The following is a 15,344-nucleotide window of genomic DNA, read 5'->3' as shown; positions in this document are numbered from 1 at the left end:
TTTCTTTTCCCTCCTTGTTGCGTGCGTCATATCCCAGTGTGGTCAATATCTACCTCGGAAGCCCTCATGTACAAGTAAGTCAGTTTTGATGCCTTTTATTTGATCCCCTTTGGCCTTTAGTTTGTACTTTGTGCTTTTGTTAATTATCATTAAACCAATTTTGAGTTCATGGCTACCCAGCCTTGCCTCCCTGCCTTGCCTTGGACTTGTGTCCGTGCTTTTGGGTCCACACTGCTCGTCTGCCCTCATTCCGCGGCATTAGCAAGTTCACACAGTTCAATGCCTTGCTAACTCTGATGCAGGCTAGACTTTCAGGAGCAAAATTAGTGGTGTTTCCCCCACCTACACAACATTGACGTCTTTTTACATTACCTATAGTGGTTGTACCAAGAGCCTGCTGTAGGTCCCGTGATGACATTTTAGGGTTTTTTGAGATTTATCTTAGCATCTTCGGGGGGAACTTGCTTGGATGGGCAGACCTGGGCATGTTGGCAGTTTGAATGTCCTCCACTTGTAGACTTGTATTTTCAGACATTGGAATGGCTGATTTTATATTCTTTTGAAATCCCTTACCGGACTCATAAGCTTCTGCAATCTTCTTTCTGAAGGCCTCAGACAGCTCCTTTGATCTCACCATGGTGTTTTCTCTCACTTCACCAGTTAGGGGCACACCAAACTAAATGTGAAGTTAAATAAGGCAAGCCTCCTTCAAAACACTGGGTAATGATGTTCTAATCATGTGCACCTGATGTATACCACTGTATGTGATTTTAGCAATTTTAAGTGGGATTGAATGTGGGGGTGTCCTAATTTATTCCTCAACAAAAATTGCATTTATTTAAATTTTACAGAAAGTGGGTCAGTTTTCATTGTTTAGTTGTATAACTTGAATCCCTTTACATTGTTGAAATTGATATCAAATATCCATATGACCAAATATGTAAGAAAACACAGGGTTCCATAGGGTGTCCTAATTTTTTCACGACTGTATATACTAGTGGCAGTGTGGCCCGGCTTTGCCAGACATAAACTTGTGCTGGGTTGTTGTTGGGGCCAAGGTTTGTTAAATCTACACATAAGAAACCTTGAAATCAGGGTTTCGTCATGTTTAAAAATGTTTTTTCTAATGTAAGCTAGAAGAATTTATCGAGCAGTATGCCCCGGCGTTACCACAATACAACCGAATGTGTCCAGTATTGTGGTGAGAAACATGGAGAATAATGAGACATTTTTTATGTTTCACAAGTGCTGCTCTTGTGCTCCATATGCCGCACAACCCCAAAAGATATTCTTTATTGAACAGAAAACATCAGAACATAGCAACGGCAAAACCCAACACACCAGTAGAAATTCATGTACAGTGATCCCGCTCTACTTCACGCTTCTAACTTTATGCCCTCAGTCCATCACAGATTTTTTTCCCAATATAAATGCAGTATATTATAGGGAACTGCCCGAAGTTAGCTGGGATAGGCTCCAGCACCTCCGCGACCCTCGTGAGGAATAAGCGGCATGGAAAATGAATGAATGGATGAATGAATATTATAGGGACAGCTGCCACTGTTCTTGGTCAGGCAGTGCACTGGAGTTGCTCGTTTTTGTGGGTGGCAGCTTATACTGTTAGTCAGGTGCAGCTTAAAATTCCAGTAATAAAAACAAGCATTTTTTTTAATTGTTTAAAAAAGATTCGGTGGGACAATAACATATTTAAATCATAACATAATTATTACATTTGAAGTGCTTGAAAACCATTTATTGAGCTTAAAAACCATTTATTGAAATATATATATATATTAGGGCTGTCAAACGATTAAAATTTTTAATCGAGTTAATTACAGCTTAAAAATCGTAATTAATCGCAAATAATCGCAATTCAAACCATCTATAAAATATGCCATATTTTTCTGTAAATTATATATATATTCTGTAAAATTGTTGGAATGGAAAGATAAGACACAAGATGGATATAAACATTCAACATACGGTACATAAGGACTGTAGTGGGCATTTCACTCTACTGTCATTTAAATCTGTCTACGCTGTCCTCACTCCGAAGCGTCTACTTTTTCCAAAGCTAGACAGCTAGTGAACGACGCCTTAATAATTAGACTTCTTCCTTTTTCATCTGATTTATTAATAAAATGGCCTCAAACCATTGTCCTCTTTAGACCGTCGTAAAACTACAAATTAAAAGTACACAAGCATTGCATTAGCAACAACGTTAGCTTAGCACGCTATACAGGTTCACTAAACATAAACAAAAAGCGTCTCATACAAAAAATATAACATTTCGCTTACTAACATAATATGTACATTCTTTACAACAACCATACTTACGGACAAATCTTGTCCAAGGATCATATAAGCACAACATTATCAGCCCGAGACGTCGTGCAGCCATAATGAACTGGCAAGAAAACAATAAACCATGTCGCAAAGCGACCACAAGAGTTCGCTGTTGGACAGCACAAAAGCCTTGCTGTAAAACTTACCAAAAGGCAGAATACTTTCTGATCGGGACATTTGCGTTAATTGCGTCAAATATTTTAACGTGATTAATTTAAAAAATTAATTACCGCGCGTTAACGCGGCCCTAAGACAGCCCTAATACATACATACATACATACATAAAGTTTTTTTTCAATTACACTTTTAAGAAAAAAGTGGAAAAAAAAAAACATGCCTTATATGTAGCTCTTTCCAATGCTAAATCTGGAAAAAAGTAATTGTGGGGGGGCGCTACTTCGGGTATGTAACAATTAAAGAAATATGTACTTTTTTCAGGAAAAACATTAAGTTTGTTTTTTAATCAGGGGTTTTATTTGTTTTTGGTATTGCATGACAGGCAGAATTATAATGCTTCCACCCCCTGATGTAAACACATTTGATTGGCGTTACCAATATCAAACCTGGAATCACCTATCACAGATCATACCATCAATAAACTGTAGAAAGGAATGATCCATTCTGCTATTTGTTTGGACTTTGGAACCATTCAGACAAGTGTTGGAATGTGTTTAATGGACCGTGACGGAGTTTAATTCTGACCTTAGAATTGTCATAATTCCAGCTGGCACTAGTTTGCCTGAATTCTTGTACCTGGACCCAATCACCACAGAAAGGAGCCCGGAAGCAACTGCAACAACACTGGCTGACATTTAACTTAAAATGCACTACAAGTATTGAGCACAAGTACCTTTTGGATACTTGTACAGTAACACCTTGATGTCAGTGGGCTTATTGGAGATGTTAAAGGCGCCATAAGCAGACAGTCCACCAAAGACCAAACCGGCCATCAGAGACGTGACACTGCCTTTGACTGACATGTATAATAATCACAACTCGTTCTTTTTGTGGTTTTATTCCTCCACCAAAGAAAATGATACCGATGGAGCTTACGACTCTCGACCTTTTCTCTAGCATCCCATATATCCTTACAGCAAGATTGTCGCAGCATAGCCATATCCAATCCAGTCAATAGCCATTGAAGAGCTGCGAACCCACAGTTACAAGTTTATTATCTGTGTAAAATCTTATACATGAAATACAAATAAAAAATGTGAGAAAGAATTTGGAAGCTATGTGTATAGTTTGTTTTTTATTACTACAGTATTATATATTGGTATTTGACCATCAAGGACGGTTAAATGAGTTTTCATTTATGTACAACCCCGAGAAAAAACTATGGAATCACCAGTCTTTTGTTCTACATTTTATAATGTAGAACAAACTCAGATAAAAAGCTTTTAAAAAAATTAATTAGTTCAATTCAAATCAATAAACTTTATTTATCCCTTTGGGAGAGTTCCCTCGGGGAAATTGGTTTCCAGCGCCCATAACAACACAGAAAAAAAAATAAGTGTAATGTGCAGAATAGTAAAAAGTGCTGGAGTAAAAAAGATTTAAAAACATAAAATTAAATATAAAGATTAAAAGTAAAATAAATACAATAGGCTACCACTACAGTGCAATAAAAGACCACCTGGCAGACACCAACAGGAGAACCAAGTAACAGAGGTGCTAAAGTGCTAATATTGCATTACTGCCCCTCGCCCTCCCACCTAAAGTGGAGTTTTCTCATGGTTCTCCTCTCTACCACTGTCACCAGAGAGTCGAGGGTCATCCCGACCACAGAGCCCGCACGCCTGATCAATTTATCCAACCTGTTGGAGTCCCTCTTGGCTATGCTGCCCCCCAGCACACCACGGCGTAAAACAAGGCACTGGCTACCACACTCTGATAAAATATTTGCAGCAATTTCTTACAAATGTTAAAAGATTGCAGTCTCCTTAAAAAGTACAGTCTGCTCTGGCCCCTCTTGTACAAGTGATTTGTGTTATGAGACCAGTTACTGTCCAACCACAAGCCTAGGTATTTATAGTTCTCAACAATTTCCACCTCATCCCCCTTGATCATCACTGGCTGTGGACACTGCCTGGATTTGATTTTTAATGACCAACTCCTTGGTCTTAACGGTGTTAAGTTGTAAGGAGTTGTCATCGCTCCAGACAACAAAGTCGTCAACCAGACCCCTATATTCCTCCTCTCTGTCATCCTTAATGCAGCCTATGATAGCCGTGTCATCTGCAAACTTCTGGATGTAACACAGCTCCTAACTGTAACAGAAGTCTGAGGTGTAAAGGGTGAAGAGAAGGGGGGCCAGCACTGTCCCCTGAGGTGCCCCCGTACTGCAGGTCACAGTGTCCGACAGGATATTCCCCAGTCTGACAAACTGTGGCCTGTCAGTTAGATAGTCCGAAATCCACGACACCAGATGGGAGTTCACTTGCATCCCCACTAGCTTTTCCTGAAGCCTAGGGGGCTGGATGGTGTTAGAGGCACTTGAGAAATCCAGGAAGAGAATCCTCACAGTCCCACCAACTTTATCCAGGTGCAAGTGGGTGTGATAAAGAAGATGTAGGATGGCATCCTCCACACCAATGGCTGACCGGTAGTCAAACTGAAGGGGGTCCTGAGCATGCGCCACTTGTGGCCTGAGGTGGATGAGAAGTAGCCGCTCCATAGTCTTCATCAGCTGTGATGTAAGAGCCACCTGTAACCCCCGGTTCGAGATGACGGGGTTCTGTTGTGAATGCGATTGTATTTGGGCTGAGAACTAGGTTCTCGGAGATTACAATAAGGAAAATAATGTTTAGTAACTGAAATAACTGGAGTCGAGATGAGTAACAAAATAATTATATTAATACAAAAACTATTTACAATTTAAGCCGGCAATATATACACAAATATATACAAAAAAATAAACAAAAATTCAAACCAGACAGTCCGTCTAAATTCAAATCAGTTGGTTTCCGGGCATAAGCTCGCCATCTTCATCTGTTGGAAAAGTCTTTATCCAGAGTCTTTATCCAGTTTCGAATTTTTCATCCACATCCAATGAAACGAATGAAAGGAGGAAACAAAAAACCCAGCCTGCATAACAATAACTAAATTATTGTATACAGCCTTTTATCAATAATTGAATCTTTTCAATAGCTATAGCTTTTTTCCTCGTTGTCTAAATATTACATTGTACCAGTAATATTCACATATTTAAAAAATATCCAAATCAAAGTTAATGCTTATGCATCTGCCATTCAAATGCAACATTTCATCACAATCTTAACACAATGGTTACATAATTATTCTGTGCCACAACATAACACAACAACCAATTCTTCATTGAATCTGAAGTTTTTTCCTTCATTGCTAACGTTGGAGTCGCGCTAGCTTAGCGTTAGCTTCATGTTAGCGTCGCGATTAACATTAGCATTTCGCTAGCTTCGCGCCTAGCATTTAGCCAACTTAGTGAGAACAAAACAACTCACCAAGACGAAGTTTTTCTTTTAATGTGAACTTGGATGGATGCAGGCTCCAATCCTCCGGTTCACATACACTATAAATTCAAAATAATATTTTCAAATTAGCAATGATGAATGTCGGCACTATTTTCCGTCATTATATCAACACTCACCGAGGAAATGTAATTTCCTTCTTATTAGTTGTTCAAACGGCTTTATTTCAGCGTTGAGAAAATTATTTTATTCCAACAAGGCTGACTTATTGGCTCCAAGCTCCAAAGAAGTTCACTGCGTCCTTTCTCCTTGGTATCCAAGCGGAAAACAACGGAAATTAAAGTACCTTCGAGACGATGTCTCGAGAGGGCGGGATCATGTTAATCGGACCAATTAAAAAACTATTATCTTCGCAAGTGAACTCACAGGAGGAAGTAAAGTAAAAAACAACAACAACTATTTCCTTTGACAAAATAATTGCACTTTCAAAATAAAGTGGCTTCATAATTTCTGTACTGGGTTACACACCGGTCTGTTGTCGTTCAGCTCACTGGGCCAATTCTTTTTCGGGACTGGAACGATACATGATGTTTTCCAAAGGGTGGGCACCTTCCCTAGCCGTGGGCTAAGGTTAAAGAGATGGTGTAGTGGTACACCCAAAAGTGCAACCCCTTGGCATTCAGAAACTCTAAAAGAAATGAATAAAAAACATTGTGGTGGTCAGTAAAAATTACTTTTATAGAGCAACTGCAGGGAATTAAATATAGAATCACTCCATTCTGAAGAAAGAAATATGGAATCATTCCATTTTGAGTAGAAAATACGGACACACCCAGTCAATTTCCTCTCCTTAATTGGGCCCCTGCCTCAGATTAGATTTGCTCCTTAGTCAGCAGTTAAAAACAGTGCAATTATCACTCTTTGGAGGGCTGCTGGACCAAGTGGATTCACAAGAATCATGGCTCCAACAAGAGAGATGTCTCTTGAGACCAAAAAGAGGATTATTAAACTTCTTGAAGAAGGTAACGCTACACGTTTGGTTGCCAAAGATGTGGGCTGTTCACAGTCAGCTGTATCAAAAATCTGGACCAAGTACAAACAGCATGGCAAGGTTGTTAAAGTTAAGCGTACTGGTAGACCCAGGAAGACATCCTAACGTCACGAGAAACAACTAAAGGCCATATGTCTTGAAAAAGAAATGGGAGGAAGCTGGAGTCAAGCTATGTGACAGAACTGTCCAAAATCGCCTATAGGAAATGGGATTTTCATACAGGAAAGCTAAAAGGAAACCATCATTGTGTTAGATTTTGTGTTGGTTCCCTCCTAGTGTGTCCCTGTGATTGCCCATTGATTTCACCTCTTGTGCCTGCTCCTAGTGTATCATCCAACCTGCGTTCTCCTGTGTCACCCATCTGTTCCTCGTTGTCTCATTACCCCTCGTCTGCGTGTGTATATAAGCTCCCAGTTTCTTTTCACACCTTGTTGCATCATTGTCAATGTCCATGTGCACATCCGAACCTGTTCTCATCAGTTTTCTCTAAGCCCTCGTGTCCCCCTCATTAAGTTTTGGATACCCAGCCTTTTGTTAATAACCTGAGTTTTGTTTGCTGCGGTGTTTTTTCGGATCTCCACATTATTTGTTGATCCTTTGTTTTTTGCTTAACTTAAATCATTTTTGCACCGTCTATTTGCCTCGCCTCCCTTTCCCTGCATTTGGGTACACACCACCTGCCTGCCCGTAATTCCTGACACATTGACAATTAAACAGAAAAGAACAAGACTGCAATGAGCTAAAGAGAGGCAATCATGGACTGTGAATGACTGGATGAAGGTTATTTTCAGTGATGAGTCAAGAACCTGCATTGGACAAGGTGATGATGCTGGAACTTTTGTTTGGTGCCGTTCCAGTGTGATTTACAAAGATGAAGAAAACCCCCAAAATTCCCTCAGTCCTAGATGATATGGGGCTGCATGTCAGGCAAAGGCACTGTGGAGATGGCTGTGGTTAAATCTTCAATAAATGCACAAGTTTACAATGAAATTTTAGACAGCTTTCTTATCCCTTTAATGGCGTACCGCAAGCAACACGTCACTTCCGCTCATTAATATTCATGACATTAGCTACTGTTGCCGAGTAGGGACAAGTTACAGTTTGTCCCTAATAGGAAATGAATGGAAATCATGTACGAAGGAGATGTTTACAGAGATAAACCTACCAATTCTCTCCGAAAATGATGTGGCTGGTGCCAAATTCATTAACAAAGATGTGGAAGAACATAAAAATGTTCAGTTAAAGAGATGGCTTGAGTGTCGAAGGCTGAAAAAGACGGGAAAAAAACGAGCCGACCTAAGCATAGCCTTAGCTTTTTTATCAACGCGACTGACAATGACATTCTCCTGTTTCAACAAGCTATCCTTTATCATCAGCCCCGTCTTTCTTATATATCCTCTGGTTGTCCTACGTCTCTTACCGTTCTTGGGGGTGATTTAGTTAGCTTTTGTGTAGCGATCGCAAATGCTACTCAGTGACAGCCAACGAACACTTTTAATTTTTTCATTGATAACACATCTTAATCCTATCATTTATTTACACTTCCCCCTTACTAAAGTTATATATATATATATATATATATATTAGGGCTCTCAAACAATTAAAATTTTTAATCGAGTTAATTACAGCTTAAAAATTAATTAATCGTAATTAATCGCAAATAATCGCAATTCAAACCATCTATAAAATATGCCATATTTTTCTGTAAATTATATATATATTCTGTAAAATAAATTGTTGGAATGGAAAGATAAAACATAAGATGGATATACATTCAACATACGGTACATAAGGACTGTAGTGGGCATTTCACTCTACTGTCATTTAAATCTGTCTATGCTGTCCTCACTCCGAAGCGTCTACTTTTTCCAAAGCTAGACAGCTAGTGAACGACGCCTTAATAATTAGACTTCTTCCTTTTTCATCTGATTTATTAATAAAATGGCCTCAAACCACTGTCCTCTTTAGACCGTAGTGAAACTACAAAAAAAAAGTACACAAGCATTGCATTAGCAACAACGTTAGCTTAGCACGCTATATAGGTTCACTAAACATAAACAAAAAGCGTCTCATACAAAAAATATAACATTTCGCTTACTAACATAATATGTACATTCTTTACAACAACCATACTTACGGACAAATCTTGTCCAAGGATCATATAAGCACAACATTATCAGCCCGAGACGTCGTGCAGCCATAATGAACTGGCAAGAAAATAATAAACCATGTCGCAAAGCGACCACAAGAGTTCGCTGTTGGACAGCAAAAAAAGCCTTGCTGTAAAACTTACCAAAAGGCGGAATACTTTCTGAGCGGGACATGTGCGTTAATTATGTCAAATATTTTAACGTGATTAATTTAAAAAATTAATTACCGCGCATTAACGCAATAATTTTGACAGCCCTAATATATATATATACATATATAACAAAAACGGTAACAGTGGCAGTCAGATACCATTGTAATTCTTTTCAGGTCATTCATTGTCAGACAGAAGCAGTACGGCACAACGTTACCTTAAAAAAATAAGTTAAAAATATAAAAATGGCTTACCTCTTTGTCCTCTGAAAGACCATGCCAACCCAACAAAATGTTTACTGGGTATGAAATGTGAATGGATTCACCGAGCTGGTGTTAAAGTCTGTGCAAGTTGATTCTCATCGAGCTAGGGCGGGAACATCAGTCTCTCAGGGCGGGCCCGGCCCTCTAATGCCTGCCCATGCCGCCGGGTTTGGTCAGGCGACAACTGAAAACTATGTCAACCAGGGGTCCCCAACCATTTTTGCACCACGGACCGGTGTGATTTCTGTCATTTTTTCACGGACCGATGTTCTGTCAAATTTTGCTCCCAAAGCAAATCTCAATGTTATCCAACGGTGCTAAAAAACTATTTACATCATAAACATACATGTGCAACACGAAAATGGTGTAAATTAATGCTTAACGACACAGCGAAGTCGTTAAGTGAGAGAGCTGCGTGCAGTTGTTGTGTCCAGCTAACATGGCAAACGTAAGTTAATATTTCTTTCTTTAAAGAAGGTTTGTAGTGTGTACTTTGGAATCGCTGCATTCGCGGTCATTTTTAGCGGTACGCGCATGCCAAATTCTTCAGAACACCGGCAATGTGCGGCAGAAAAATACAGCAAATATAACATTTGTTTTTAGCCTAGCCGTCAGCCGCTGAATCAGTGGGAGGCCTGAGCTTGTTTCGTTGAGACAAGATGGTCCTGAAATGGGAGAGTGACAGAAGCACGCTTCACAAAGATACGATGTTGGAAATTGTAGCACAGTTTTCAGTGCTCTCCTAGCGATGTCAGGATATTTCAAAATGACTTTAATCCAGAACCTCGGTAGAGTTGTTGTCTCAAATGTACGTTTAAGATCGCCGTGATTGGCGATCTCTACAAGCTGGTATTCCTGTTGCACAGACATGCTCGAATCACTCTGTTTATTCACATACGGGTCATGAATCCACTCCTTCGCAGTGTGTGGGTCTTTAGTGATTGGGAAGTAGCATAGATTTTGTTTTCTTCGAGATTGTAGGCTCATCTTCTGGCTCGTCAGGTGCCCTTTTCCCCGTAAAAAATCTGTGCAAAGACGTCTGTTTTTCAGTCATTCTAGTATGGGGGCTAATTATTTCCGGGAACACATGTGATGCACCGGCCCTACGTCATGTATCATTATTGAGGACAACAGTTTCTCCTCATTAGCACGTGTGCTAGCGCAACTCGCTATGCACAGAAATGGGTTGATATGTTGGCATTTGGCCACCGTCTTATGTTGATTAATGCCTTTAATCTATTCAGCATTGGATGCCGTTTTACAAAGCTTGTAGCGATCTGAACAGTTGCATCCTTACCCACAACCGGTGGCGAACGGCCGCCATGATAAATTAGCTTCATAGCGGCTAATGCATACGGCTTCGTAACGTGTCGATTGCGGTGTCTACCACCCCCTTAGTCACAGCGTGAGGTGGTCCCTTTGTGGTCGCCAGTGTTATCTCCCTTGTGTGACTCTGGGAGTGACAGGTGGAAATCACAACAGTTTACGATCACTTTTTAACTTGTGGCGTTTATTGTGGAGCACCAAACACGTCCGTCTGCCTCGAATGTAACCAGACACTTGCGTGCACACAGTGTGCGCTCTTCCCTTTTCCCCCTCCCGCGCATGCGTACACCCACCTGTCGTTTCCAAGGCAGCGCTTACAACTCAGAACATGATTGGCCAGCAAACTCGTCTGACTTGAACTCCTTTGAAAATGTAATGGGTGTTGTCAAGACAAAGTTGAGGCAACAGAAATGCCAAAATGCAAACTGAAAACCAATATAACTTGTAACTTACTCCACATAACACCTGAACTGTGTCAAAGGCTAGTCCCCTCCATGACACATTGCCTTGCTGCTGTAAACCATATTTTATAACAAAAATACTGAGAGCACAATTCCGTGTTAACTCATTGGCTGCTATTGACAGTGCTAAACGTCCAGTCCATTTAAAATGGAAGTTCCGCCCTCCCAGTGTAAATGGCTTGGATGTCCACAAAGTAATTTACTGCAGAAGGCTGAAAAAAGGCCACATGATTGAACGTCTATCATTGTCAATGGCACAGGAATTGTCGCAAAATTAGGGCTGCAACTAACGATTATTTTTATAATCGATTAATCGGACGATTAATTAAATGATCAATCGGCTACATTTCACTCTTTTAAATTATCTTCACACTAAAAGTTGTTTTGGGCATGTTGTAACTAACAATGACGATGAAATAGATGACTATTTCCTTAAAAAATAATATTTTATTACAGCTTCTTGACTTAACTGGACTCTACAACTGTCCTGTTTTAAGTACATACAACTTGTAGTTTTTAACAAAGATTCTGAGTATAAAACAATAATAATTTCACAGTAGACAAATAAGAAAACAGTCCTGTTCATTAAAAAAAAAAAAAAAAACGCTGCTGCTTGACATTTTTTATGTTGTGGGCAAAGCCCTGATGTAAATTGTGTCAATGACACATGTATTTTCTTTCAATAAACTAAACAAAATCGAATAAGGAGGCTGACTGTAATGAATGTTTTCTTAATCATACAATTGTTCATAAAGTATTTGCAAATGAAGAACAAAATCTATTCGTGACACCACAAGCAATGACGAAAAGTGCTTTTTTGCGGAGTGTAAAGCTTACTGTTAGCAGTTTAGCGAAAGTACTTCCGGTGAACATTTCAAAATAAAAGCAGTTCATGTTCTGGTATCACCCGTAACTTGGCATTATTACACCAGCGTTTCTGGTGGCCGACCATGAGAGAGGATTGCCGTTCCTTTGTTTCTGCCTGCCACGTGTGTGCCCGTAGCAAGTCGCCCACCAAGCCAAGTTCAGGCCTCCTCCTCCTCCCTCTGCCTATTCCTGGCCATCCTTGGTCTCACATCGCCATGGACACTGTCACCGGTCTCCCCCTTTCTAGGGGTAATACCGTCATACTAACCATAGTCGACCGTTTCTCCAAGGCTGCTCAGTTTGTTGCCCTCCACAAACTCCCCACTGCCAAGGAAACCGCCGACATACTGGTCCAGCACGTGTTTCGCCTAGATGGGATTCCGGCCGACATCGTCTCAGCCCATGGGCCCCAGTTCACCTCCCACTTTTGGTCAGCCTTCTGTTCTGCTCTCAGTATTACTGTGAGCCTCTCCTCCGGTTATTACCCCCAGACCAATGGACAGTGCGAACAAACAAACCAGCAGTTGGAGGCGGCACTTCGTTGCACCACACAGGCCCGTCTGACCACCTGGAGCGATCACCTGCCCTGGGTTGAGTATGCTCACAATTTGCTCCCTAATGCATCTACCAATTGATCCCCCTTTCACTGCTGGCTTGGCTATCAGCCTCCCTTATTCCCATTTTTGGAAGCAGAGATACCAGTCTCTTCAGTGCAGGCGCACCTTGCTGAGTGTGCCAAGGTCTGGGACCGAACTTGTGCTGCGCTGGGTTGTTCTTTTGCGCATACCCAGAAGCAGGCCAACCGCCGCCGTGCACCAGCACCTGCCTACAAGGTCGGCCAGAAGGTCTGGTTGTCCTTCAAGGATTTTCCCCTGAAGACTGAGTCCAGAACGCTGTCCTCGCGCTTCATTGGCGCCTACGAAATCGTGAGTGTGTTCAACCCATGTGCTGTACACCTTAGGCTCCCGGCGGCCCTCCGCATCCACCCAATGTTCCACGTGTCCCAAATTAAGCCTGTCGGGCCGAGTCTGTTGTCACCCCCTATTCCACCTCCTCCACCGCCTCTGTCGATCGACGGGCATCCAGCCTTCTTGGTGGAGCGGCTCCTGGATGTGCTGCGCCATGGCCGCAGCCAACAATATTTGGTCGATTGGGAGGGTTATGGCCCGGAGGAGCGTAGTTGGTCCCAGCGCGCCAGATCCTTTGTTGTTCCCTTCCCTTATACGGAATTTCCATCAGGCCCATCCGGGTTCCCTGCGTTGCGCGCCTGGAGGCGCATGGGGGGGGGGGGGGGGGGGGGGTCGAGTACTGTCAGGCCCTGGGCTGGACAAGTGTCTGTCATCCAATGACAGGACCAGCACCTGACGGGTGGAGCGACGGCAGCTGTCTGCAATCATCATCAACAGCCAGAGCTCCACTGCGTCGCTGGATCGTCTCTTTCAGTTCACTGTCAGTGCCTTCTTGCGTTTTGAATATTTCTGTGTGAACTCAACTGATCATCGACTCATTTGCTTTTTTCCAGGATCTCGTCTACGCCTCTCGTTAATGGTACCTTCGCCAGGAATCTTCACAACACAGACTCCACAGCCCTGTGAACAATGAACTGCTTGAACTCAGATCCTCGTTATCTCTCGTGCCTGTTTTGGGGGTTCTCAGCCCACGATCATTACTTTTATTTACATAGAATATTTAACAATTGAGCATATTAGTTGGTTAAAAAGAGCAATCTTTTGGGACACACACGGAACGGTGAGGGAGGAAGGGAACACCAGCCTAGCCAGCCAGACCAGCTGAATAAACCCTAGCTATCAATGGGTAGACAGATGTCGCAGCCAGATCGCCCTCACATCTGCCACATCATTCATGATCCACATAGTCCATGACCCAGGAGTATAAATATCCCAGTTACTGTGAACGTTTCATGCTTACTTTTTTACCATAGTGCTGCGTTTGGGCGTAATGACCATATAATACATACGTCGTCTCTTGACATGTATCAACGGATCGAAACCAAATCAAATATAGTATGAAATATCGCCACGGAGAATATTTTCCAGCATGCCTCGAGGAAATATACAATATAGCCTCTCTATTGGCTAGACTCCACCAATCGTGATCTTCCTTCTTAAACACGCATTTTCCCATGGCATTTAAACAGGACTCGAAGTTGCTCAATCCTCCCACTCTTCAATGTCAACATTGAAAAGGTGAGGCATGTAAGGACAGGAATTTTTTTTGTAGTGAATATTTCTAGTCTTAGAAATTTGATTTCCCTCACCTCACATTTTTTTCTCAACTTTACAGAGGAACAACTTTGCACATAGCCATGGCTGGGGTAAAGCTGCACTACTTCAATGGGCGAGGGAAAATGGAGTCAATTCGTTGGTTGCTTGCGGCTGCAGAGGTGGAGGTAAGTGAAAGCAGAACAAGCACAAACATTCACAGTGTCACGATCCAGTCTACAATAAGGTTTGGTTTAGATCATCCCATTTCCCTTTTTGTTGTAGTTGCAAAAACAATTCAAAATGTGTGAAATAAATGAACAAATTAATTTTATTCTCATAACTCATTAAACTCAGTGATTGTCATCCCTCCAGATCAAAATGATTAGACGCCGAGTGCTGTTAATGGTATCTAAAGAGTTAGCAGTAAATATTTTCTTTTTTAAATGCTTGTTTTTTACATTTTTAAATGAAAACAAAAAACCAGAATACCCCCCCGCCCCCAAAAAAAACAATTAATAAAAAAAAAACTAAATGAAAAAAGCGTTTTAAATGAAAAATAAAAAACTAAATATTTTATTATTTTTATTTTTAAGATTTCTATTTTAAATAAATGAATAAATGAAAGTAAATTTGATCTTTTTTTCTTGATTAAACTAAAAAAATGGAATTTTGAGAATTTTGAGAAAATACTGTATATTTAGGATTAAAAAAAAAACATGACACACGAGCATTCACAGCCATTCCTCCCAGTTTAAGTGAATTGGATGTCTGTCGCAGGACTGTAAAAAAAAAAAAAAAATTAATCAACTTTACAGTTTTATTTGGAAGCCATAACCAGAGTGTATTTAAGTTTTTATTTATTTAAAATATTCTTAATTCTATTTATACATTAAAAAAAAAAAAAAAAAAAAAGATAATAATACAGGTAGTCCCCAGGTTATGAACGAGTTCCGTCCCTATGCTGGCGACGTAACCCGTATTTCAGGTAAATCGAAATGAACCTTTAAGTATCCCCAAACATCCACCAAATCTCCAAATAACTATCCAAAAACAT

General features: G+C 40.8%; 2 protein-coding genes across 4 annotated transcripts in view; one reads left to right on the top strand and one right to left on the bottom strand.

The window, feature by feature from the left end:
• Window positions 1–15,344, top strand: part of LOC130923003 (glutathione S-transferase A4-like) — a 40,534-nt gene that overhangs the window by 10,898 nt on the left and 14,292 nt on the right. Inside the window, exons 1-2 of one of the 3 annotated variants that reach the window (XM_057848357.1) lie at window positions 14,031–14,281; window positions 14,370–14,475. In XM_057848357.1, the coding sequence (XP_057704340.1) occupies window positions 14,392–14,475 (84 nt within the window). In that variant the 5' untranslated portion in view covers window positions 14,031–14,281; window positions 14,370–14,391. Of the gene's footprint in view, window positions 1–14,030; window positions 14,282–14,369; window positions 14,476–15,344 lie in introns of those variants that run through there. The other 2 variants (XM_057848356.1, XM_057848358.1) reach the window with 2 other exon arrangements.
• On the bottom strand, window positions 2,569–6,227 carry LOC130923005 (transmembrane protein 14C-like). Its single transcript, XM_057848361.1, has 4 exons — window positions 5,975–6,227; window positions 5,829–5,896; window positions 3,220–5,433; window positions 2,569–3,147 (listed from the first exon to the last, which is right to left on the bottom strand). Exons 3-4 carry the CDS (start codon window positions 3,324–3,326, stop codon window positions 3,018–3,020), a joined length of 237 nt encoding a protein of 78 aa, XP_057704344.1. The 5' UTR covers window positions 3,327–5,433; window positions 5,829–5,896; window positions 5,975–6,227; the 3' UTR covers window positions 2,569–3,017.

The sequence above is a fragment of the Corythoichthys intestinalis genome, chromosome 10 (genome assembly GCF_030265065.1).
Source record: "Corythoichthys intestinalis isolate RoL2023-P3 chromosome 10, ASM3026506v1, whole genome shotgun sequence".
Taxonomy (NCBI): Eukaryota; Metazoa; Chordata; class Actinopteri; order Syngnathiformes; family Syngnathidae; genus Corythoichthys; species Corythoichthys intestinalis.
The sequence above is the reverse complement of the archived record's forward strand: the minus strand, read 5'-3'. Positions and strand labels throughout refer to the sequence as shown.

Coding starts and splice junctions, on each gene's coding strand:
- LOC130923005 (XM_057848361.1), bottom strand. CDS start 3,326: ATGTCAGTCAAAGGCAGTGTCACGTCTCTGATGGCCGGTTTGGTCTTT. Junction 3,148..3,219: donor AAGCCCACTGACATCAAGGT/GTTACTGTACAA, acceptor AATGTCAGCCAG/TGTTGTTGCAGTTGCTTCCG.